The following is a 23,382-nucleotide window of genomic DNA, read 5'->3' as shown; positions in this document are numbered from 1 at the left end:
GATTGAAAAGACAAAACTCTTTCTCTCTAAGTGGAGTTCAGGATAGCATGTTACTCTATATATGTATGAGTGCAGATTCAATGACCTTATGCAATAGTATTTTCACAAGTATCTATCCATCATATGCAGAGGAGAAATAGAGATGGAAGAGACATGAAGATACTAAACACAAACATGAAGTGGACCTTATCTCATATAGCTTCCCATTGGGAGCTGAAGAAGGTCATCCGATAGAGAAATAGGAGTGGAAAAGCAAGTCTTTCAAATCCCTGACTACTATACAAGCTTCCAGTGATAGTATGTTCCATCCTGCAATTTTGAAATAGCATATCACATTAGCACGTGTCAATCATCAAAAGAAAAATCTACCACAAAGCAGTAAACAAATGGCTTCTCTTCACCTTTCCCAACTGCATCAACTGTGGTGATATTGGTGCGAGAAATACATATGCTAATTCAGAAAAGTGATTATGCCAAGTTACCAACTATCAACCATGAGGTAACAGTAGCAGCAATAAGTAGAAATTGGGAAATGACGAAAAATGGCTTAAAGTAGATTTTGTTGAGCTTCTGCTCTGTGCTTGAGAGATACTTGAGAGTTTCTGGATACCGGAAGAATTATCACAGTGATTGTCCGCTTCAAACATGTCAAAATTTTAATCATCCGAGGAAAAGCTCGAAGTTTTAAGACAGTTCGTAGTACATTGACTAGAGGAATCTCTTTGCCATCGCTAAGAGCTGTCATCTTGGAACAAGCTTTGAGAATACTTGCAAATGTGGCCTCATCTCAATGAATATCATAACTGTGCATTCTCCAAAAGGACACGAATGACTGATAACTGTAACCATTTTGGGCATACCCTGAAATGATGTCCATTCGAGCAGATTTTTTGTGATCTGGCATCTCTATCAAGAGTTTGTTGGCATCCTACGGCATTATGGACTTCAAATATATTCCGACCATTGAAATCCCAACAGAAGTATAATCATTTAGAAGACCAGACTTCAGTGTGTAGCAGTGAACTTGTTTGCCAACAACTGAACAGAAGAGTCCAGTGCAACCAGAACGAATGTTTGAAAATGTAAAGATGGACGGCTTTAAACCATCTCTAAGAACCTGCTGAAATAACTCTATAGCTTCATATTCTCTAGTGTTCTGCACAAGGCCAGCAATTAGAGCATTTCTTGGGACTATACTACTTGCATCTACCTGTGCCAAAACCTTCTTACAAGATTCTACATCTCCATGCTTCAAACAGAAACACCTCGTCTATATGGATACTACACTTCATGGCCAGGCAGTGGATTTGCTTTTCAGTCTGAGAAGCTGGAATGTTAGAACATGCATTAATTACAGTAGCAAAAGATACCTAGTCTGGTGATTCATCTCTTCGAGCATAAGGATTGCTCTTCCTCCTCTTCATTATGCCCAAGTCCAGTTATAAGGGCATTCCATGATACGCTGTCCTTGTAAGGAATCAGATTGAATGCTGCATTAGCAACAAATAAGCTTTTGCCCATGCAATTCTGGATTGTCACACAGTGCACCTGCTTTCCTGAGCAATGGGAACCCAAGTAGACGGACACACCAAGTACATTGACAAACGTAAACTCATCATCCTCAAGTCCAAGCCTCAACATATACCGAAACATTTGGGTGGCCTTTTCCTGAAGCTCATTTCGAGCAAGTCCATTAAGCCTTGCATTCCACATGACAATGTTTTTTTTCCCCGCAGAAAGTCAAACACCTGCATCGCCTCAAGGTGTATGGTTGCAACCCCTGCAGCCTGTCAAGGGTGTATGGCTGAGCAGGTTGCTTGGAGAGCTACTGGGCAAGGAGGCAAGCTGTGTAAAGCAGAAGATTGATAACATGTCAGCTATCTCCTTGTGCAAACCAGGATCAGAGCAAAGCACATCCAGAGTTCCAGACTCATCTTCACTTCATCGATCAGAGATTGTTTTGACAAACGTTGCTAATTTTCCCTCGGAGAAAACACGCATGCAGAAAAAAAAAATCAATGCTAAACTATTTCAGATTGGCAACCTAATCACAAATAGTCAACAGTCAACAACCGTGTCGGATAAGTTGTATTACAGGATAGGGACCACGCGTTCCAGTGGGGCAACCACTTTCATGGGCACGTGGGGCCGTCTCTCCTCTGTCTCGGCCCATGTAAGCAAGCACATTGATGAGCCTTGTTGGCCCAAGCATGTGATCCATCGTTCTGTAGTTGCTTGGGCTCTAAGACTAGTCACAATGGGGAGTATCATATAGTAGTATCATGCATATGGTACTAGTGTGTGATACTATCTTCACAATGCATAGTATCATGTAGTAGTATCATAGATTACTTATATTTAGTGATTTGTAGAATCTCAATGCAAAAGTGTGTACAAGATTGTTTTGACATTAATTTTTCTAGTTCTACGTGCTATGATATAGTATCTACCTATGATAGATGGGGAGTGATGTTTTGGCACATGGGAGCATATGCTCCCTTTATTTTGAAATATATGTTAGACACATTTTAAAATGTCAAAAAATTGAAATAAAAATTTCGCACGTACATCTTCATGTGCTATGCGCTCACAAAGTCGTTTCATGAAAAATCGACATGTCATGTGGCGTGTGTAAAAAAGACAAAATTCGGTGCTGAAATAAAGACTTGTCACAAGATAAATTTTCTCTTTTTCGCTTAGACTACAAAAAATATTATTTTTTCGTGAAACTTGACGAATACACATATATTATAGAGATGTACATGTAAACTTTTTTGTCAAAAAATTTTAACACTTGGAAATATGTTTTTATGGTAGAGGGATCATACGCACCCGGGAGCCGAATTGAGTTTCTGCCTATGATACTACTACCATCTCTTTCTTCATTTATTGATGTGACACATCAGCTTTTTGCATGCATGTGATGCATGATACTAGCTATGATACTCCCATTGTGGGTAGTCTAAACATCAGCTTCCGCTACTTGCTCCCTCTTCTTCCTTGTCAGGAAAACACCAAATCATTTCTGACAGTTACGATCTATCAGCAGAGAACAATAGACAGAAGAAGCTAAGGACCTAAGGATAGCACAGAAAGGATGCAACCCATACACCATTCAAAATCACAAACGGTCTATAGTGTCTAGGTGCAAGGTTCAATTGTGCCTAGTTGCCATATTAAGTAGGTCCTAGTTGCCAAGTTTAATTAGTTTATTGTTGCTAATTTCAAGTTTGGAGGCTAATTAGTACCCAAGTTGCTAGGTTAATTAGTTTTTCACGATGTTGGACATTGTGCGCCGCATTGGAAAATTCTCCTACAATTGACCAAGCAAATTATATATGGGCCACCACTTACCATTAAGGCATGTAAATGGCTAGTAGGAACGTATCTGTTCCCAACAAACGTGGTCAGACAGCCAAACACTAGTTGGAGTAATAAAGAAGAGCTGACCAACATCTATCATTACGAACTTAGTAAATAAATTTCTATTTTTTTAGAAAAAGCCATCATGACTGGGTAGGCAAGTGGGATGCTTTGTTAATTAATCACAGCAGTGTTTACAATGGACACATCTGGAGGTCCCAATAACCAAGTAGCGTACTAGTAAATAAATTTGTTTGTAGGAAAGGCCATCATGGCTGGCTTTATTGATTATTTAGGCAAGTGGAATGGCTTGTTAATAAATCTGGAGGTTCCAATAACCAAATAGTATAGCGTCCACTGTCTAGAGCAGGACATTCCTCACTTTTATTTTTTGAAAAGGAGGGGCAAAGCCCAGAGAACAGTCCTAGCTATGATCTGCCTGCCCTGATGCACCAAGCTCAACTCTTTAAGATGTATGTTGCGTTCTTCAATCTCCCGCAAGATATTGACTTTAAAGATAGTAACATCGTTCACAAGATAAAAACCTAAAAAGGCAGGGGTTCATTGGCCCAATTACACTAAAATGTTACAATATTTTCTCTTAGTCTAGTCTTAGTCATATAATAACTTTCCTCACAAAACAAGACTTCTGGGGAAAAGAACCAGTTGGCTTTTGATTTTTTTCATACCAAAGCATGTATTCTATTTCCATGGTACTCCTATATGAGCCGCCCATCTCACTCGGTTTTGCTCAGAACTCAGAAGAGAGGGTCTTGGTCAACATGATAAGACCTGTGACATAAGGTAGTGGATTGCTTGCTCTCTCATACTTCTTACTGAAGTCCTGTGAAGAGAGGTGGCACTGGACATGTCACCGACGAGAGGTGGTGCCCAGGAGGACCAGGCCGGAGAAGCAGACAGCGTGGACAGGGAGGCAATCTCCGGCGCCGCCGAGGGAGGGAAAGGGACCTGGAGGCACACTGCGTTCCATGTGGCAACGACAATCGCTACACCGGCAGCCTATGCTCCGTTGCCCTTTGCTCTTGCATCCCTCGGCTGGCCTCTCGGTTAGCAGGGTCATACTGTCTACAATTTATAGTGTATGTTCTTTGATTCTGTTGTGATCCAGTGATTAGCATTAGCGGTTAATTTTTCTACCTACAGGTGTTTGCAGCTTGGTCATAGGGACACTAGTTACCTGGTGTTCTAGCTTGGTTGTTGCCTCGCTGTGGCAGTGGAACGGAGAGAAGCACACCAGCTACCGGCTTCTTGCAAAGAGCATCTTTGGTGGGTACAGTTTTTCTCCCATCAGATAGTTCTCCCTCCTTCTTCCATTGCCTAAAAGAGAATAGTTCTCCAAGTGACAATACTGTATGTGAAAATAGTTCTTGTTTATGATTTATTTAGTAGTAATATCTCACCTATGATACCCTTATGCATCGACCAAGTGATTATTAACATCCCAGAAGTCTATGAAAGATTTACCTTGAGTGATGACAAGAAGCTGCACTTTGTTGAAGGTCCCTGGGGCTACTGGTACGTGTCATTCTTCCAGCAAGTGGCGTCAATTGGCAACAACGTCGCAATCCAGATTGCTGCTGGCAGCAGCCTCAAGGCTGTCTACAGGCACTACTACGCCGCCGACGATGGCGCCGCGGTCACGCTGCAACACTTCATCCTTCTGTTTGGCGCATTCGAGATGTTCCTCTCCCAGCTTCCTGACATACATTCGCTGCGGTGGGTGAATGCCACCTGCACCGCTAGCACCATTGGATTTGCCGTGACAGCCATTAGCGTCACACTATATGATGGTAAAAAATCAGCAAATAATAATTTTGCATCAAGTACTGAAATTCCTGAGGATATGGAAATCATGTTCTTCTGCAGGACATCGGATTGACCGGAAGGAAGTTGGCTACAGCCTGCAAGGAACCACCGCAACTAAGATCTTCAGAGGTTTCAATGCACTGGGCACAATAGCGTTCTCATTTGGTGATGCGATGCTGCCAGAAATTCAGGTTTCCATCGTCAGACGTTTCATATTGACTTGTTAGTACACCAGCAATTCTTCTGTAAATTAAATTGGCTGAAATCATTCACAGAGCACTATCCGAGAACCGGTCAGGAGGAACATGTACAAGGGCGTCTCAACGGCGTACCTGTTAATCGTCATGTCCTACTGGACACTGGCGTTCAGCGGCTATTGGTCTTTCGGATCTGAAGTCCAGCCATACATCCTGTCCTCCCTGACTGCTCCAGCATGGGCAATTGTAATGGCAAACCTATTTGCAGTGATTCAGATCACAGGTTGCTTTCAGGTAACTGGCGAACCTCTAAATTCCACCAGGAATTTCTCGGCAGCAACCCAGTAACTGACTGTGCTTCTTTCCAAAGATATACTGCAGGCCAACATATGCATACTTTGAAGAGCGCATTCAGGCGAAGAACATGAGGCGCAAAGCATGGGTGTGGCGGCTGATGTATACCTCTGTGTACATGGCGGCGATCACCCTCGTTGCGACGGCAATGCCTTTCTTTGGGGACTTTGTATCAGTTTGTGGAGCGGTTGGATTCACCCCTCTGGACTTTGTGCTGCCAGCCTTGGCGTTTCTGAAGGCTGGGAAGCTGCCCAAAAACCCGGGGCTGCGGCACGCTGCCAAGGCCCTTGGATCCACCGTCGCCGTATTGTTCTCTGTCGTTGGAGCTCTGGCATGCATCGGCGCCATCAGAGCAATTGTGCTCGACATCAAGACCTACAAGTTCTTTCATGACATGTGATCAAAGTTATCAGGCCACTCTGCATCAGTTCACTTAGATGTAGGTTTGTTTGTTCCAGTGGTAGACGCCTGGCAATACGAATTGCTATATACAGTACGTGGAGTCTCATTTTGTAAGTTCAGTCACATTTTCAAATATTTAGATCATAAAAAAACAATCATCTCAAGACGTAATCGTATAATCTCTTTCCTAAAAATCAATTTAAAAGCCACGAAAATCAACTTACAGTTCCAGAGCAAAAAAGCAAGAAACCAACACAAAGAAAAAACACTATAAGAGAAGCATTTGGAGCAAAGTAGGCTGACATCACTTAAAAGTATGCAATACTTTGCAGCAGGAACGGAACTTGTGATTGTCTATAACTTGGGTAGAACGCTCCCCCATCATGGTTGGATTCAGTTCCAATTCACGGGACTTTAGGCATGATGAAGTAGATCCATATGAGTAAGGACTTTCATAAGCCCAATGCGTTCTTTATTACAGGAAAGGTATGTACTGTAATTTTAAACCATGCCCTCTCAAGTTGTGGACGAAACCATTACCTCTGCCAAACAATACATCTTTTTTAACTTGCGCAATGTGGACTTGTCTGATCACCCTTCTAAGGTTTCTGCAATTCCTGATCTAAGAAAACAATGATCAAGTCTTGTATGGTAAGGTATATTCATCTGGATGTTGTCTTGTATGGCGATGTATATTCGTTGGGATGTAAATGGGTTGTGCAAGGGTTTGTCCTAGAATGCAATGTAGAAATGTATCATGCAGTACTTGGTTCTATTTCAAATTTCGAGCATCTTCATGTTTTTGGGAAATGTATGCTCAGGTGACAGTACGACTGAAGGTGTCAGCTAAATGTGCAACATATGGACTGGACAGGTGGGAACACCAGGCAGGTGCCTACTGAACATGGTTTGTGAACTTATTACCCCAATCTCTGTCATCATAGCGAAGACAGAATTTTAACACAAAGGAAAGCGAAAGGATTTTGTGTTTGACCTATCAACACTATGTAACGAGCAACTGATTATCGTTTCAATGGTTGGATAACGAAATGCCAAAACACACTTTTGTGAAGTAGAAGTTATATTATATACAGACAAATAATGCAAAGAGCTAACTAAATGCTAATTGGTGGTTTGTGGAGATTATGCTGATACTACTAGTTTATACATATCTCTTTAAAAATAAAAATAAAGTAAGTAAGGTCACAAGTCCTCTCTAAGGGACACCCTTTTTAACAGAGATCACACCTTAGATGTGCAGCCAAGGATCTCATTCTTCAGCTCATCTGGAGCAGGCCATCCTGACCACATTTACTCCAGGAGGATCAATTCCAGCAGCTTTCATCTGGTACATCATTCTGGCGGCCTCTCTATACCATCCGCCACGGGCATACCCCATGGCCATGGCGTTCCAGCACACCGCATCAGGCTCGCCGCCGACTGCCTCGAACGCCCTTGCTGCATCGGCAAGCCTCCCATGGTTGGCATACATGTGGACCAACCCAGAAACGACGAACTGGTTTGTCTCCACGCCATGCTTGACGGCGTCGGCGTGCACTTGCTGTCCGAAGCACCCGTGCTTCTCTGATCCTGCGCACACCGCGAGGATGGTCGACAGGGAGAAACCGCTCCTGGCATCACCGGAGGACACCATGTCCCTGAAGACGTGGAAGGCCTCGTCCAGCAAGCCGTCTCGGTGGCAAGCTGTCATGAAGCTGGTCCAGGCTGCCTCGGGCACCGGCTGCTCCCGGGAAGAACACCTCATCATCGTCTCAAGCACCTGCCGCGCGCTGGCATGCCGGTTACTCTCGCAGTACAACTGCAGCAGCGAACTACCGGTATCGCCGCACACCCTCTCTGCCTTGATGGCGAGCGCATGCACCTGCTCCCCAAAGCTTAGTTCGCCCAACCGAGCGCATGACCGCAGCACCGCTACGATGGAACAATCGCGCAAATCAGCAGCGAGCTCTTCGTGACGCATGCAGGAGAAGAGCCTTATCGCTTCGTTATGAAGGGATCCGTCGGAGTAGGCCGATACCATGGTTGCCCACGCGATGCCGTTCTTGACGGGCATTTCGTCAAACACCTTGCGGGCGGCCGCTGTGTCCCCACGGCTCGCGTACGTGAGCAGCAGCCGGTTTGCTAGCGGCAGGGGGAGGGGAAACGCAGCGCGTTTGATGTGGGCGTGCACTGCGGCCACCTCGGAGGCGTCGACGGAATCCTTGAGGAGGGAGATGTAGACGTCCTCGCCGGGCGCGACGCAGAGCACGTCCATCAGGCGGAGCACGTCGCCGGCGCCGGAGGACGACCGACAGGACACTGTATTCATCGATAGTTCTTTGCTGTTGTCTTGCTTGCTGTTGGTGGGGGCGTCATTGGAGGTGGTGGGTATGGGGAGCTTTGGGCGCGGGAAGAGAGGCGGTGACGGTGGTTTAGGCGGTTTCGATATGGCCGACAACCGCCGCGTTCTTGTTGTGATGGTCGGGGAGGCGGCGGCGCTAGTGGGCAGCTGCCCGCAGCGGTGAGGAGCCGCGGTGGTGGTGCCGCCGAGCGGCTTCGCGATGGAGCAACGCGCCATTCACCACCACCGCCGCCAACAACAAATCACAAGAAACCAATTCGGGCGATTCTTGGACAAAAGCCTTATCTACTCTTTTTTCCTAGGTTTCGGCCCGTACTACGTTTATTATTTATTGTGACAAGGCCCCATACTACCTTTAAGGGCATCTCGACGCTGAGCGACCGTTTGCGTTCGCGCGGGCCGAAAATGCGCCAGGAACCAGCTCCAGCGGGGCGACGCATAGTGACCGGGCCGTCCGCAGCGACGCAAACCTGGCTCAAATATGCGTCTCAGATGCGTCTGTGCGAAAGTTGCGTGGACGTGCAAAGTGTCCGCTCGCGTCTAGCGGACGTTTCGTATGGCACGCCTAGCAGTGACCCAGGGTCGATGCGTCTTCTCAGGCGCGCCAGTACTGGCGCCGAGACGTCACTTCAGCAGTCTGCGGCAAAGATGATGACAGCACCGACGACCTCCTCAACCCGGTCAGGGACGCGAAGTTCCTGGCTGATGCGGAGAAGGAAACAGAGGAGGAGCGGGCGGCCCACGCGGCGTTCGGCGCCGAGATGGAACGCCGCAAGGTGGCGGCCGCCGCAGAGGACAACTCCTCCGACATCTCATGGTCTTCTGATGACCCTGATGCGCCTACCCCGGAGGAGAAGGCGGTGGAGCAGAGGGCATTAGTCGAATCCTTCGAGACACTGAAGAAGGCCGAGGATGCCACGAACGAGACGCTGTGGCGGTGCCTGCTTGAGGACGCGGCGGCGCACCGAGCTCTAGAGGCCGCACGGCTGGCGGCGGAGAAGCAGACGAGGAAGGGACGCAACGACGGGGCCGGGCCGTCGGGCAGCAAGTAGTCTAGGCTTGGACCAACTATAGTTTGTATAGTTTGTAGTACCTGCTTTTTAAATATAATTGCAAATCAAAAAATGGGTCTCCCCGCTAGGAGCACACCCAGACGCAAACGGACGCGCGGTCAAAATATGTCCGCGCGGCGACGCAAACGGACGCGCGCGACCACTTTTGGGCGTCCGATATGCGTCGCCCCGTTGGAGATGCCCTAACATCTCCTAAGTTAAACTTTATTAATTTTGACCAAATTCTTAAAAAAATTATGATACTAAATTAATATCTCTACATGCATCTTGACATGTGATACAATAATATAGTGATTTAATGTCATATATGTTGCTATTTTATGTAAAAATTTGGTCAAATTTGAAAATGTTTCACTTTCAGAAAAGAGTATATGCTATTAGCCATGCATGAATATGAGTGAATTAGGTTAACTAAAAGTGGTGAATGGTTTTTTTGCTTAGCAGTGATACATTCCTTTTTCGTGAGCTAATAACTTAATTAGTTTTGGAGAATTGTTACTGTATTTAGTTAATTAGAGTATTGCATTTTTATCTTTGTTATAGAAATTTTCACGTGAGCTGGGTTCGGTCTCTGTAATTTTCTAGGTTACATAAGAAATTCAAATGCATGTGAGTATGATTTACTTGTTGAAGTCATATTTTGTTATCTATAGAAAACCATGATTTATGATTGTTTTAGAATAGTATTTATTATTAAGTATGGGCTTTTTTTTGTAATAACGATAGCAAGAATTGTATTGGATGGAGCACATGGAAAACTTCCAAGAACTAGATTGTGTCTTATTATTTTGTGAGAGATCTTTTTGTAATGTTGGAATTGAATGAATATAGAGCTTCATCTCATTCGCCAAAAAATAGCTTTGATTTTTTTTTGCATAGCTAGCTGCTTTATGCATGAGATTATATTTGTATTGCTATTTATAAGTCATGCTTGTAGTATAATTTAGTATATTACTCCCACCGTCCCAAAATATAAGGCGTATAAGTTTATTCAAAAGTCAATCCCTACTAAGTTTGACCAAATATTTTACAGAAAAATACAAAAATCTATAATATTGAAAAAAAAATTATGATGAATCTATCGATATTGATTTACTATTCTAGATGTTCGTATTTTTTGTATAAACTTGATCAAATTTAGAAGATTTTTTACTTTTGCCTAACCGTGCATACCTTATGTTTGGAGACAAAGGGAATATTTTTGTTTATCAGTGATGTTTAGGTGGTTACCATTCCATGTCATTTTTTCTCAAGCGGATCTCATGTCTATCGCATGTTCCATGTGTTAGAGAATTGCTAGTTAGATTTTAGGTTTTGATATGTTATGCTTGATTAGTGAATTTTGGTGAGTATGTTTGCCTTTGTTATTTCTACTAAGATTACATGATGATAGTTAATGATCATACATGGGTTTAGATAAAATTCATATGGTAGTGTTGTGTATTTTCTATGTATTGCCATGATGTTCTCATATAGTAGTGATGCACTTGTTGGTATATCTACAAGGTGACTCAATATAGGAGGTGTACTAGCATGATGCTCCCGGCTTTCGACACAATATAGTTTTGCGTGCTATTTATTCACACAGCTTAATAATTAGGTTGGGATTGACAACTAGATACACCGTGTTCGATAGAACAAGGCGAGAAGAAGGCAATCCCAACTTAATTATTAAGAGGTGGGGGGTTGTATGCAAAATTGGAATAAGTCCATTGTGAATAATTGATGGTGCTTGACGTAGCGTAGATTTCACACCGTTGGCGAACCCCAAGAGAAAGGTATGATGAGCACAGCAGCAAGTTTTTCCTCAGTAAGAAACCAAGGTTTAATCAACTAGTAGGAGAAAGATGTGACTTCTGAAGGTGTTGCTAGCTGACTTGTGGCAGAGCGCACTACCGGCGTCAGCAACAATGTGGAACCTGCACACAACACAACCAAAATACTTTGCCCCAACTTATAGTGTGGTTGTCAATCTCACCGATTTTGCTGAACACAAAGGATTAAACGTATCGAGTGGAAAGGGATGTTTGCAGTAATTAAAGAGAACAGTGCTTGCGGAAAGTAAACAGAACATGATTGCAGTAGATGAATTTATCAGTGTAAAGAAAGGACCGGGGTCCACAGTTCACTAGAGGTGTCTCTCCATAAAGATAAATAACATACTGGGTGAACAAATTACAGCTGGGCAATTGAGAGAATAAAGAACATACATGACAAGATGATTACTATGAGATTCGTTTGGGCATTACAACATAATACATAGACCGTAATCCAACGGCGTCTATGACTAATAATCCACCTTCCGGTTATCGTCCGAACCCCTTCCAATATTAAGTTGCAAGCAACAGATTATCGCATTAACCAATGTGTGTAAAGTAAACAATAGAACTACCCTTAGATAAAACATTGTTGTTTTCTCCCTAGTAGCAACAACACATCTACAATCTTAGAAGTTATTGTCACTCTTCCAGAAAACTAGAGGCATGAACCTACTATCGAGCATAAATACTCCCTCTTGGAGTCACAAGCATTTACTTGGACAGAGCAACTACTAGCAAAGGAGAGCATGCAAGATCACAAATAACATATGACAAGTATATAATCGATCTCAACATAGTATTCAATATTCATCGGATCCCAGCAAACACAACGTGTAGCATTACATAAATATGATCTTGATCATGATAGGCAGCTCACAAGATCTAAACATGAGGCACAAATTGGAGAAGACAACCATCTAGCTACTGCTATGGACCCATAGTCCATGGATGAACTACTCACGGATCACTTCGGAGGCGGGCATGGCGATGTAGAGGCCTCCGGTGATGATCTCCCCCTCCGGCAAGGTGCCGGGAAGATCTTCAGAACCCTCCCGAGCTAGGGTCTGTGATGGCGGCCGCGACGGAACTTTTCGTGGATGGAGGCTCGGGTATTTAGGTTTTCCCGAGATCGTGAATAAATAGGCGGAAGGGCGAGTTCGGTGGAGGCTAGGGGGACCCACACCACCCCTTGGCGTGGGCCCAGGCCTGGCCGCGCCAAGGCATGGCATGGCCGCCCTATGGCTCCTCTTCGACCCCCCTCTGGACCCGTTCTTCGTTACGGAAAAATATTGACTTCGGCTTTTGTTTCGTCCAATTCTGAGAATATTTCCTGTACAACTTTTCTGAAATACAAAACAGCAGAAAACAGGGAACTGGCACTGTGGGATCTTGTTAATAGGTTAGTGCTGGAAAATATATAAAAGTGCAATGAAGTATGAGCAAAACATATATAAATTGGTGTAAAACAAGCATGGAGCATCAAAAATTATAGATACATTTGAGACGTATCAAGCATCCCAAGCTTAACTCTTGCTCGTCCTCGAGTAGGTAAGTGATAACAAAATAATTTTTGAGGTGACATGAAGCCAACACAATCTTGATCAAGTTATTGTAAAGCATTGTGAGCTGGGATCAAAGTACTCTAAACATAGGCATGATAGATATAATTCTAACAATAGAACTTAGCAACTATGTTATAACATGAGAAGTAACTCAAACAAAGGATCATGAATAATAGTGCATTGAAAGCAATTGTTTGTTTATGAGCATAGAGAAAACATAGCAAAGTGGTACTCATCATGTCCTTTATGAAGTAGCAAAACATAAATGCTAGGTTGACACCTTCAAAGTTCAAAGGGTGACTAGATACAAATAATTTAAGAATAAGCAATAGCATAATCATGAATCAATCAATAATAATTTGGGACTATCCACATTGCACTAAGAATTACAACTATGCTCTCTTAATTGGTGCATAAAGAAGAAGATGAAGACTCAACATAAAAGTAAAATAAAGACTCTTTGTAGAGTAAGCGAGATTAACAAGTTTTATAAACCTTCCAAAAAGTATGATACTCATTAGATTTGAGCTCTCATTGCCCCTATCATAAGCATCTTGAATGGTTAAAGTTAATGAAGGAAAATATGAGTTATATGCCTGACAAATCACAAGTTGAAAATCTCGTGCCCCTTGAATACTGTTGGAGATATGCCCAAGAGGCAATAATAAAAGTGTTTATTGTTATATCTTAGTGTTCATGATAAATGTTCACATCCCATGCTATAATTGTATTAACCGGAAACATTAATACTTGTGTGTTTTGTAAACATAAGGAGTCCCTAGTAAGCCTCTTGTTAAACTAGCTTGTTGATTAATAGATGATCATGGTTTCCTAATCATGAACATTGGATGTTATTAATAACAAGATCATATAATTAGGTGAATGATGTGATGGACATACACCCATAGTAAGCGTAGCATATGATCAAGTCATTTAGTTCTTTATGCTTCAAGCTTTAATATGCATAGTAACTTAATCCTTCGACCATGAGATCTTGTTAAATCACCTACACCGGATGGATGCTTTGATGACACCAAACACTACTGCGTAAATGGGTTGTTATAAAGGTGGCATTAAGTGTTCGGAAAGTATAGGGTTGAGGCACTTGTATCAATAGTGGGATTTGTCCATCCTAATGACGGATAGATATACTCTGGGCCCTCTCGGTGGAATGACATCCAATTAGCTTGCAAACATGTGACTGGTTCACAAGGGATATCATATCACGGTACGAGTAAAGAGTACTTATCAGTAACGAGGTTGAACTAGGTATGGAGATACCGATGATCAAACTTCGGATAAGTAAAATATCGCGAGATAAAGGGAATTGTTATTTTATGTGAATGGTTATTTCGATCACGAAGTCATCGTTGAATATGTGGGAGCTATTATGGATCTCCAGGTCCCGCTATTAGTTATTGATCGGAGAGGAGTCTCGATCATGTCCGCATAGTTCTCGAACCGTAGGGTGACACACTTAAGGTTTGATGTCGTTATAAGTAGATATGGAATATGGAATGTAGCTCGAATGTTGTTCGGAGTCTCGAATGGGATCCGAGACATCACGAGGAGGTTCGGAATGGTCCGGGGAATAAGATTCATATATGGGAAGTCATTTTCCGGGGTTCGGAAAAAGTCCGGTGTTTTGACCGGAGCTTCTAGAAGGTTTTGGAAGGACCGGAATAGTTCGGAATATTATGGAAGGTTTCGGAAGTGTCCGGGACGACCCGGGATGTCTAAGGAAGTCCGGAGGGTTCCATAATAGATGCAACCACGTTGCCTTAAGGGAAAAGGAGTCTTTCCTTAATGCAATTTCGGAATTGGCAAAAGAGTCCGAGTAGGACTAGGTTTTCGGAACCGGAAACCTATCGGAACTCCGTCAAACTTGGGGGCAGGTTTATGGACGACCCAAGGGGCTTGGCCACCTATTTAAAGGGACCAAGGGGCACCCCAAGGGCACCTCAAGTTGCAGCCCTAGCTCCCCAAGTCGCAGCACCACCCTGCGCCCAAACCCTAGCCGCCCCTCTCCTCCCTCCTCAATCTGCGCCGGCTTGGCGAAGCCCTGCAGAAATTTCTCCTCCACAACCACCACGCTGTCGTGCTGCTGGATTCCACGGAGATCTACTACATCCGCTGCCCGCTGGAACGGGGAGAAGGACATCGTCATCAACACCGTACGTGTGACCGAGTGCGGAGGTGCTGCCCGATTGTGGCACCGTCAAGATCTTCTACGCGCTTTTGAAAGCGGCAAGTGATCGACTATATCCACCACGAGATTTATATCGTTAACGCTTAGCGATCTTCGAGGGTATGTTGATCTTCACCTCGTTGCTACCATCTACTAGATTAGATCTTGGCTTATTATTCGTTCTTGCGGTAGGAATTTTTTTGTTTTCTATGATACGAATCCCTACAGTGGTATCAGAGCCGTGTCTATGCATAGATTGGTTGCACTAGTAGAACACAATGGTTTTGTGGGAGTTGATGCTTTTGTTGTCTCTTGTTATGTGTACTTTGCATCTTGCGGGATGGTGGGATGAAGCGGCCCGGGCTAACTTTACATGACCGCGTTCATGAGACTTGCTCCACGCTTGACATGCAACTTGTATTGCATAAGTGGCTTTGCGGGTGTCTATCTCTCTCACCATAGTTAAGATTCAATTTACTATTTCAATTGACAACACTTGTATCAGCGTTGTGGTTCATGTTCGTAGGTAGATTGGATCTTACTCGAAAACTCTAAACCACGTAAAATATGCAAACCAAATTAGAGGCGTCTAACTTGTTTTTGCAGGGTTTGGTGATGTGATATGGCCATGATGTGATGATGAATATGTATGAGATGATCATTATTGTATTGTGGCAACCGGCAGGAGCCTTATGGTTGTCTTTATATTTCATGTAGTAGTATTATTTCAAAGTAGTTGTAATAGTTGCTAAACGTGGTGGACAACCATGATTACGGCGCCATTGACCTTGACGCTATGCCGACGATGATGGAGATCATGTCCGTTGATGATGGAGATCATGTCCGTGCTTTGGAGATGAAGATCAAAGGCGCAAAGACAAAAGGGCCATATCATATCACATTATGAATTGCATGTGATGTTAATCCTTTTTATGCATCTTATATTGCTTAGATCACGACGGTAGCATTATAAGATGATCCCTCTCACTAAAAATCAAGATAATAAAGTGTTCGTCCTTAGTTAGCACCGTTGCTAAGACTCGTTGTTTCGAAGCATCACGTGATGATCGGGTGTGATAGACTCAACGTGTGCATACAACGGGTGCAAGCCAGATTTGCACATGCGGAAACTAGGGTTTGACTTGATGAGCCTAGCATGTACAGACATGGCCTTGGAACATGACAGACCGAAAGGTTAAGCATGAATCATATAGATGATATGATGAACATGTTGATGGTCGCCATTGAAACTACATCATCTCACGTGATGATCGGACTTGGTGTAGTGGATTTGGTTTGTGTAATCACTAAGACAATGCGAGGGATATTGTTTTGAGTGGGAGTTCACCTAGTTAATTTAAGAATTAATAGTAAACTCAATTTATCCTGAACATAGTCTAAATTGTATTTGAATTAAATTTTATAGAATTGGCATCCGTTTTCTACTTTGCGCTAGTCTTGTAATTGAGATAGAAATACTGTTAAATCTGACAAGTAACTTTACGGACTAGTACCGTATCGTTAAAGAATCAAGAAATGATTAAGTCCTATTTCAAACTTTTGGTAATCCTTAAATTGCTTATTCGAAAGCAATGGTTTCAATTAGTATCTAAAATTATCTTGTCTCCATGAAACTTGATGTTCAAATCCGTTTGAAAAGTAAGGAGCTGAAAAGTTTGTTTTCAGAAATAAGCAAGGTGTGAGATATATGTGATATCTAAGACCTTATTACAAGATAATAGAATATTATTTAGTGAGACTACATAAACTCATAAGTTTTATGGGAATGTACGAAGGTTGAAGATGCTATGCGTCCTGATCCTCCAACTAGTTGGGCACTAACGTTATTCGCATATCCATGTAAGCCATAGTAGCTTCATGATGAAGTTGTCATGATTTGATGGGTAAAATTATGAGTGAAATTGTTCATCACATTAAAAAGTTATTAATAGTGAAATCCGGAACACTTGTCATGTGATGATCAACTTCAAAGTGCGAACCTCAAGGTTATTGGTATTTGCCAACAAGCCTAGAAGTTATGGATGTTGAAGTGTTTTCAGAAATATGAGGAAGTCGAAAGAGAAACTACAAATGGATTTTGGCAGAAAGAAAGAAAAGACTAGAAAGTCTAGCTCAGGTGTATATAGATGATATACATGTTATGAATGTATTCTTTGATTGGTCATGCTGACATGTGACAGTAGCTTCCTTGTGACGGTAAAGTACTCGTCCGTTGGGAACCCCAAGAGGAAGGTGTGATGCGTACAGCAGCAAGTTTTCCCTCAGTAAGAAACCAAGGTTTATCGAACCAGTAGGAGATGAATGCCACGTGAAGGTTGTTGGTGAAGGAGTATAGTGCGGCGCAACACCAGGGATTCCAGCGCCAACGTGGAACCTCCACAACACAATCAAGATACTTTGCCCCAACTTAACAGTGAGGTTGTCAATCTCACCGGCTTGCTGAAAACAAAGGATTAAACGTATGGTGTGGAGAATGATGTTTGTTTGCAAAAAACAGCAGAGAACAATGATTGCAGTAGGTTGTATTTCAGATGTAAAAGAATGGACCGGGGTCCACAGTTCACTAGTGGTGTCTCTCCAATAAGATAAATAGCATGTTGGGTGAACAAATTACAGGTGGGCAATTGACAAATAGAGAGGGCATAACAATGCACATACATATCATGATGACTAATATGAGATTTACTTAGGGCATTACGACAAAGAACATAGACCGCTATCCAGCATGCATCTATGCCTAAAAAGTCCACCTTCGGGTTAGCATCCGCACCCCTTCCAGTATTAAGTTGCAAACAACAGACAATTGCATTAAGTATGGTGCGTAATGTAATCAACACAAATATCCTTAGACAAAGCATCGATGTTTTATCCCTAGTGGCAACAGCACATCCACAACCTTAGAACTTTCTCATCCGTCCCGCATTCAATGGAGGCATGAACCCACTATCGAGCATAAATACTCCCTCTTGGAGTTACAAGTATCAACTTGGCCAGAGCCTCTACTAGCAACGGAGAGCATGCAAGATCATAAACAACACATATATGATAGATCAATAATCAACTTGACATAGTATTCCATATTCATCGGATCCCACCAAACACAACATGTAGCATTACAAATAGATGATCTTGATCATGATAGGCAGCTCACAAGATCTAAACATGATAGCACAAGAGGAGAAGACAACCATCTAGCTACTGCTATGGACCCATAGTCCAAGGATGAACTACTCACGCATCAATCCGGAGGCGGGCATGATGATGTAGAGTCCTCCGGTGATGATTCCCCTCTCCGGCAGGGTGCCGGAGGTGATCTCCTGAATCCCCCGAGATGGGATTGGCGGCGACGGCGTCTCTGGAACTTTTCTCGTATCGTGGCTCTCGGTCCTAGGGTTTTCGCGACGGAGAGTATAAGTAGGCGGAAGGGCAGAGTCGGAGGAGGCACGGGGGCCCCACACCATAGGGCGGCGCGGGCCCCACCTTGGCCGCGCCGCCTTGTGGTGTCGGCCCCTCGTGGCCCCACTTCGTATCCTCTTCGGTCTTCTGGAAGCTCCGTGGAAAAATAAGACCGTGGGCTTTTGTTTCGTCCAATTCCGAGAATATTTCCTGTGTAGGATTTCTGAAACCAAAAACAGCAGAAAACAGGAACTGGCGCTTCGGCATCTTGTTAATAGGTTAGTACCGGAAAATGCATAAAAATGATATAAAGTGTATATAAAACATGTGAGTATTGTCATAAAACCAGCATGGAACATAAGAAATTATAGATACGTTTGAGACGTATCAAGCATCCCCAAGCTTAGTTCCTACTCGCCCTCGAGTAGGTAAACGATAACAAGGATAATTTCTGAAGTGACATGCTACTATCATAATCTTGATCAATACTATTGTAAAGCATATGAGATGAATGAAGTGATTCAAAGCAATGGTAAAGATAATGACTAAACAACTGAATCATATAGCAAAGACTTTTCATGAATAGTACTTTCAAGACAAGCATCAATAAGTCTTGCATAAGAGTTAACTCATAAAGCAATAAATTCTTAGTAGAAAGTTTTGAAGCAACACAAAGGAAGATATAAGTTTCAGCAGTTGCTTTCAACTTCAACATGTGTATCTCATGGATAATTATCAACACAAAGTAATATGATGAATGCAAATAAGTAAGTATGTAAGAATCAATGCACACAGTTGACACAAGTGTTTGCTTCTAAGATGGAAAGAAGTAGGTAAACTGACTCAACATAAAGTAAAAGAAAGACCCTTCGCAGAGGGAAGCATGGATTACTATTTTTGTGCTAGAGCTTTTATTTTGAAAACATAGAAACAATTTTGTCAACGGTAGTAATAATTCATATGTGTTATGCATAAGACATCCTATAAGTTGCAAGCCTCATGCATAGAATACCAATAGTGCTCGCACCTTGTCCTAATTAGCTTGGATTTCCATGGATTCTCATTGCATTACATATGTTTCAACCAAGTGTCACAAAGGGGTACCTCTATGTCACCTGTACAAAGGTCCAAGGAGATAGATCGCATTTGATTTCTCGTTTTTGATAGATCTCAACTTGAGGACATCCATACCAGGACAACATAAAAAACAGATAATGGACTCCTCTTTTAATGCTTAAGCATTCAACAACATGTAATATTCTCATAAGAGATTGAGGATTAATGTCCAAACTGAAACTTCCACCATGATACATGGCTTTGGTTAGCGGCCCAATGTTCTTCTCTAACAATATGCATACTCAAACCATACAACTCATGGCAAATCACCCTTACTTCAGACAAGACGAACATGCACAGCAACTCACATGATATTCAACAAAAGTGTAACAGTTGATGGCGTCCCCAGAAACATGGTTACCGCTCAACAAGCAACTTATAAGAAATAAGATACATAAGCGACATATTCTTTACCACAATAGTTTTTAAGCTACTTTCCCATGAGCTATATATTGCAAAGACAAGGAATGGAATTTTAAAGGTAGCACTCAAGCAATTTACTTTGGAATGGCAGAGAAATACCATGTAGTAGGTAGGTATGGTGGACACAAATGGCATAGTTTTTGGCTCAAGGATTTTGGATGCACGAGAAGCATTCCCTCTCAGTACAAGGCTTTGGCTAGCAAGGTTGTTTGAAGCAAACACAAGTATGAACCGGTACAACAAAACTTACATAAGAACATATTGCAAGCATTATAAGACTCTACACTGTCTTCCTTGTTGTTCAAACACCTTAACCAGAAAATATCTAGACTTTAGAGAGACCAATCATGCAAACCAAATTTCAACAAGCTCTATGGTAGTTCTTCATTAATGGGTGCAAAGTACATGATGCAAGAGCTTAAACATGATCTATTTGAGCACAACAATTGCCAAGTATCAAATTATTCAAGACAATATACCAATTACCACATGAAGCATTTTCTGTTTCCAACCAAATAGCAATGAACGAAGCAGTTTCAACCTTCGCCATGAACATTAAAAGTAAAGCTAAGAACACCTGTGTTCATATGCAACAGCGGAGCGTGTCTCTCTCCCACACAAAGAATGCTAGGATCCGATTTTATTCAAACAAAAACAAAAATAAAAGCACACAGACTCTCCAAGTAAAGCACATAAGATGTGATGGAATAAAAATATAGTTTCACTAGAGGTGACCTGATAAGTTGTTGATGAAGAAGGGGATGCCTTGGGCATCCCCAAGCTTAGATGCTTGAGTCTTCTTGAAATATGCAGGGATGAACCACGGGGGCATCCCCAAGCTTAGACTTTTCACTCTTCTTGATCGTATTATATCATCCTCCTCTCTTGACCCTTGAAAACTTCCTCCACACCAAACTCAAAACAATCTCATTAGAGGGTTAGTGCATAATCAAAAATTCACATATTCAGAGGTAACATAATCATTCTTAACACTTCTGGACATTGCACAAAGCTACTGAAAGTTAGTGGAACAAAGAAATCCATCCAACATAGCAAAAGAGGCAATGTGAAATAAAAAGCAGAATCTGTCAAAACAGAACAGTCCGTAAAGACGAATTTTTCCGAGGCACTTAACAGGCTCAGATGAAGAAGCTCAAATTTAATGAAAGTTGCGTACATATCTGAGGATCATTCACGTAAATTGGCAGATTTTTCTGAGTTACCTACAGAAGGGGCTACTCAAATTCGTGACAGCAAGAAATCTATTTCTGCGCAGTAATCCAAATCTAGTATCAACTCTACTATCAAAGACTTTACTTGGCACAACAATGCAATAAAGTAAAGATAAGGAGAGGTTGCTACAGTAGTAACAACTTCCAAGACACAAATATAAAACAAAAATTGCAGAAATAAAATAATGGGTTGTCTCCCATAAGCGCTTTTCTTTAACGCCTTTCAGCTAGGCGCAGAAAGTGTAAATCAAGTATTATCAAGAGAAGAAGCATCAACATCATAATTTGTTCTAATAATAGAATCAAAAGGCAACTTCATTCTCTTTCTAGGGAAGTGTTCCATACATTTCTTAAGAGGGAATTGATATTTAATATTTCCTTCTTTCATATCAATAATAGCACCAACAGTTCGAAGAAAGGGTCTTCCCAAAACAATAGGACAAGATGCATTGCATTCAATATCCAAAACAACAAAATCAACGGGGACAAGGTTATTATTAACCGTAATGTGAACATTATCAATCCTCCCCAAAGGTTTCTTTACAGAATTATCAGCAAGATTAACATCCAAATAACAGTTTTTCAATGGTGGCAAGTCAAGCATATCATAATGTTTCTTAGGCATAACAGAAATACTTGCACCAAGATCACATAAAGCATTACAATCAAAATCATTGACCTTCATCTTAATGATGGGCTCCCAACCATCTCCTAACTTCCTAGGAATGGAAGTTTCAAGTTTTAATTTCTCTTCTCTAGCTTTAATGAGAGCATTTGTAATATGTTTTATAAAGGCCAAATTTATAGCACTAGCATTAGGACTTCTAGCAAGTTTTTGCAAGAACTTTATAACTTCAGAGATGTGACAATCATCAAAATCTAAACCATTATGATCTAAAGCAATGGGATCATTGTCCCCAATACTCTGAAAAATTTCAGCAGTTTTATCACAAACAGTTTCAGCGGTTTTAGCAGTTTCAGGCAGTTTTGCACGCTTTGCATTAGGAGTAGAAACATTGCTAACACCAATTATTTTACCATTGATAGTAGGGGGTTTAGCAACATGTGAAGCATCAACATTACTAGTGGTGGTAATAGTCCAAACTTTAGCTACATTATTCTCTTTAGCTAGTTTTTCTTCTCTTTCCCACCTAGCATGCAATTCAGCCATCAATCTAATATTTTCATTAATTCGAACTTGGATAGCGTTTGCTGTAGCAAATGACTTAATATCTTTAGTTTCATTAGGCATAACTTTCAATTTTAAAAGATCAACATCAGCAGCAAGACTATCAACCTTAGAAGCAAGAACATCAATTTTACCAAGCTTTTCTTCAACAGATTTGTTAAAAGCAGTTTGTGTACTAATAAATTCTTTAAGCATGGCTTCAAGACCAGAGGGTACACTCCTATTATTGTTGTAAGAATTACCATAAGAATTACCATAACCATTACTATTATTAGAAGGATATGGCCTATAGTTGTTACCAAAATTATTCCTATAAGCATTGTTGTTGAAATTATTACTTTTAATGAAGTTCACATCAACATGCTCTTCTTGAGCAACCAATGAAGCTAAAGGAACATTATTAGGATCAACATTAGATCTACCATTAACAAGCATAGACATAATAACATCAATCTTATCACTCAAGGAAGAGGTTTCTTCAACAGAATTTACCTTCTTACCTTGTGGAGTCCTTTCAGTGTGCCATTCAGAGTAGTTGATCATCATATCATCAAGAAGTTTTGTTGCGGCACCCAAAGTGATGGACATAAAAGTACCTCCAGCAGCTGAATCCAATAGGTTCCTTGAAGAAAAATTCAATCCTGCATAAAAGGTTTGGATGATCATCCAAGTAGTCAGTCCATGGGTAGGGCAATTCTTTACCAAAGATTTCATTCTTTCCCATGCTTGGGCAACATGTTCATTATCCAATTGCTTAAAATTCATTGTGCTACTTCTCAAAGATATAATTTTAGCAGGAGGATAATATCTACCAATGAAAGCATCTTTACATTTAGTCCATGAATCAATACTATTCT

At 41.8% G+C, this 23,382-nt stretch overlaps 2 protein-coding genes across 4 annotated transcripts; one reads left to right on the top strand and one right to left on the bottom strand.

Moving 5' to 3' along the window:
• Nucleotides 1-50: 50 nt before the first annotated feature.
• LOC127320864 (pentatricopeptide repeat-containing protein At1g31790) lies at nucleotides 51-8,808 on the bottom strand. 3 transcript variants are annotated; one of them, XM_071826154.1, is made up of 8 exons: nucleotides 7,392-8,808; nucleotides 6,684-6,765; nucleotides 5,850-6,125; nucleotides 5,523-5,762; nucleotides 4,849-5,433; nucleotides 4,562-4,701; nucleotides 402-1,845; nucleotides 51-309 (listed from the first exon to the last, which is right to left on the bottom strand). In XM_071826154.1, the coding sequence occupies exon 1, from the start codon at nucleotides 8,719-8,721 to the stop codon at nucleotides 7,426-7,428; it is 1,296 nt and encodes a 431-aa protein (XP_071682255.1). In that variant the 5' UTR covers nucleotides 8,722-8,808; the 3' UTR covers nucleotides 51-309; nucleotides 402-1,845; nucleotides 4,562-4,701; nucleotides 4,849-5,433; nucleotides 5,523-5,762; nucleotides 5,850-6,125; nucleotides 6,684-6,765; nucleotides 7,392-7,425. The 3 variants fall into 3 exon arrangements, with proteins under 3 accessions (XP_071682255.1, XP_071682258.1, XP_071682256.1); XM_071826157.1 differs by lacking the exon at nucleotides 402-1,845 and having other exon boundaries at nucleotides 5,850-6,116; XM_071826155.1 differs by lacking the exon at nucleotides 6,684-6,765 and having other exon boundaries at nucleotides 5,850-6,116.
• On the top strand, nucleotides 4,137-6,276 carry LOC127320862 (GABA transporter 1). Its single transcript, XM_051349949.2, has 6 exons — nucleotides 4,137-4,430; nucleotides 4,528-4,650; nucleotides 4,884-5,174; nucleotides 5,251-5,381; nucleotides 5,466-5,681; nucleotides 5,758-6,276. Exons 1-6 carry the CDS (start codon nucleotides 4,232-4,234, stop codon nucleotides 6,139-6,141), a joined length of 1,344 nt encoding a protein of 447 aa, XP_051205909.1. The 5' UTR covers nucleotides 4,137-4,231; the 3' UTR covers nucleotides 6,142-6,276.
• Nucleotides 8,809-23,382: the final 14,574 nt, after the last annotated feature.

Source organism: Lolium perenne, chromosome 1, assembly GCF_019359855.2.
Source record: "Lolium perenne isolate Kyuss_39 chromosome 1, Kyuss_2.0, whole genome shotgun sequence".
NCBI lineage: Eukaryota > Viridiplantae > Streptophyta > Magnoliopsida > Poales > Poaceae > Lolium > Lolium perenne.
The sequence above is the reverse complement of the archived record's forward strand: the minus strand, read 5'-3'. Positions and strand labels throughout refer to the sequence as shown.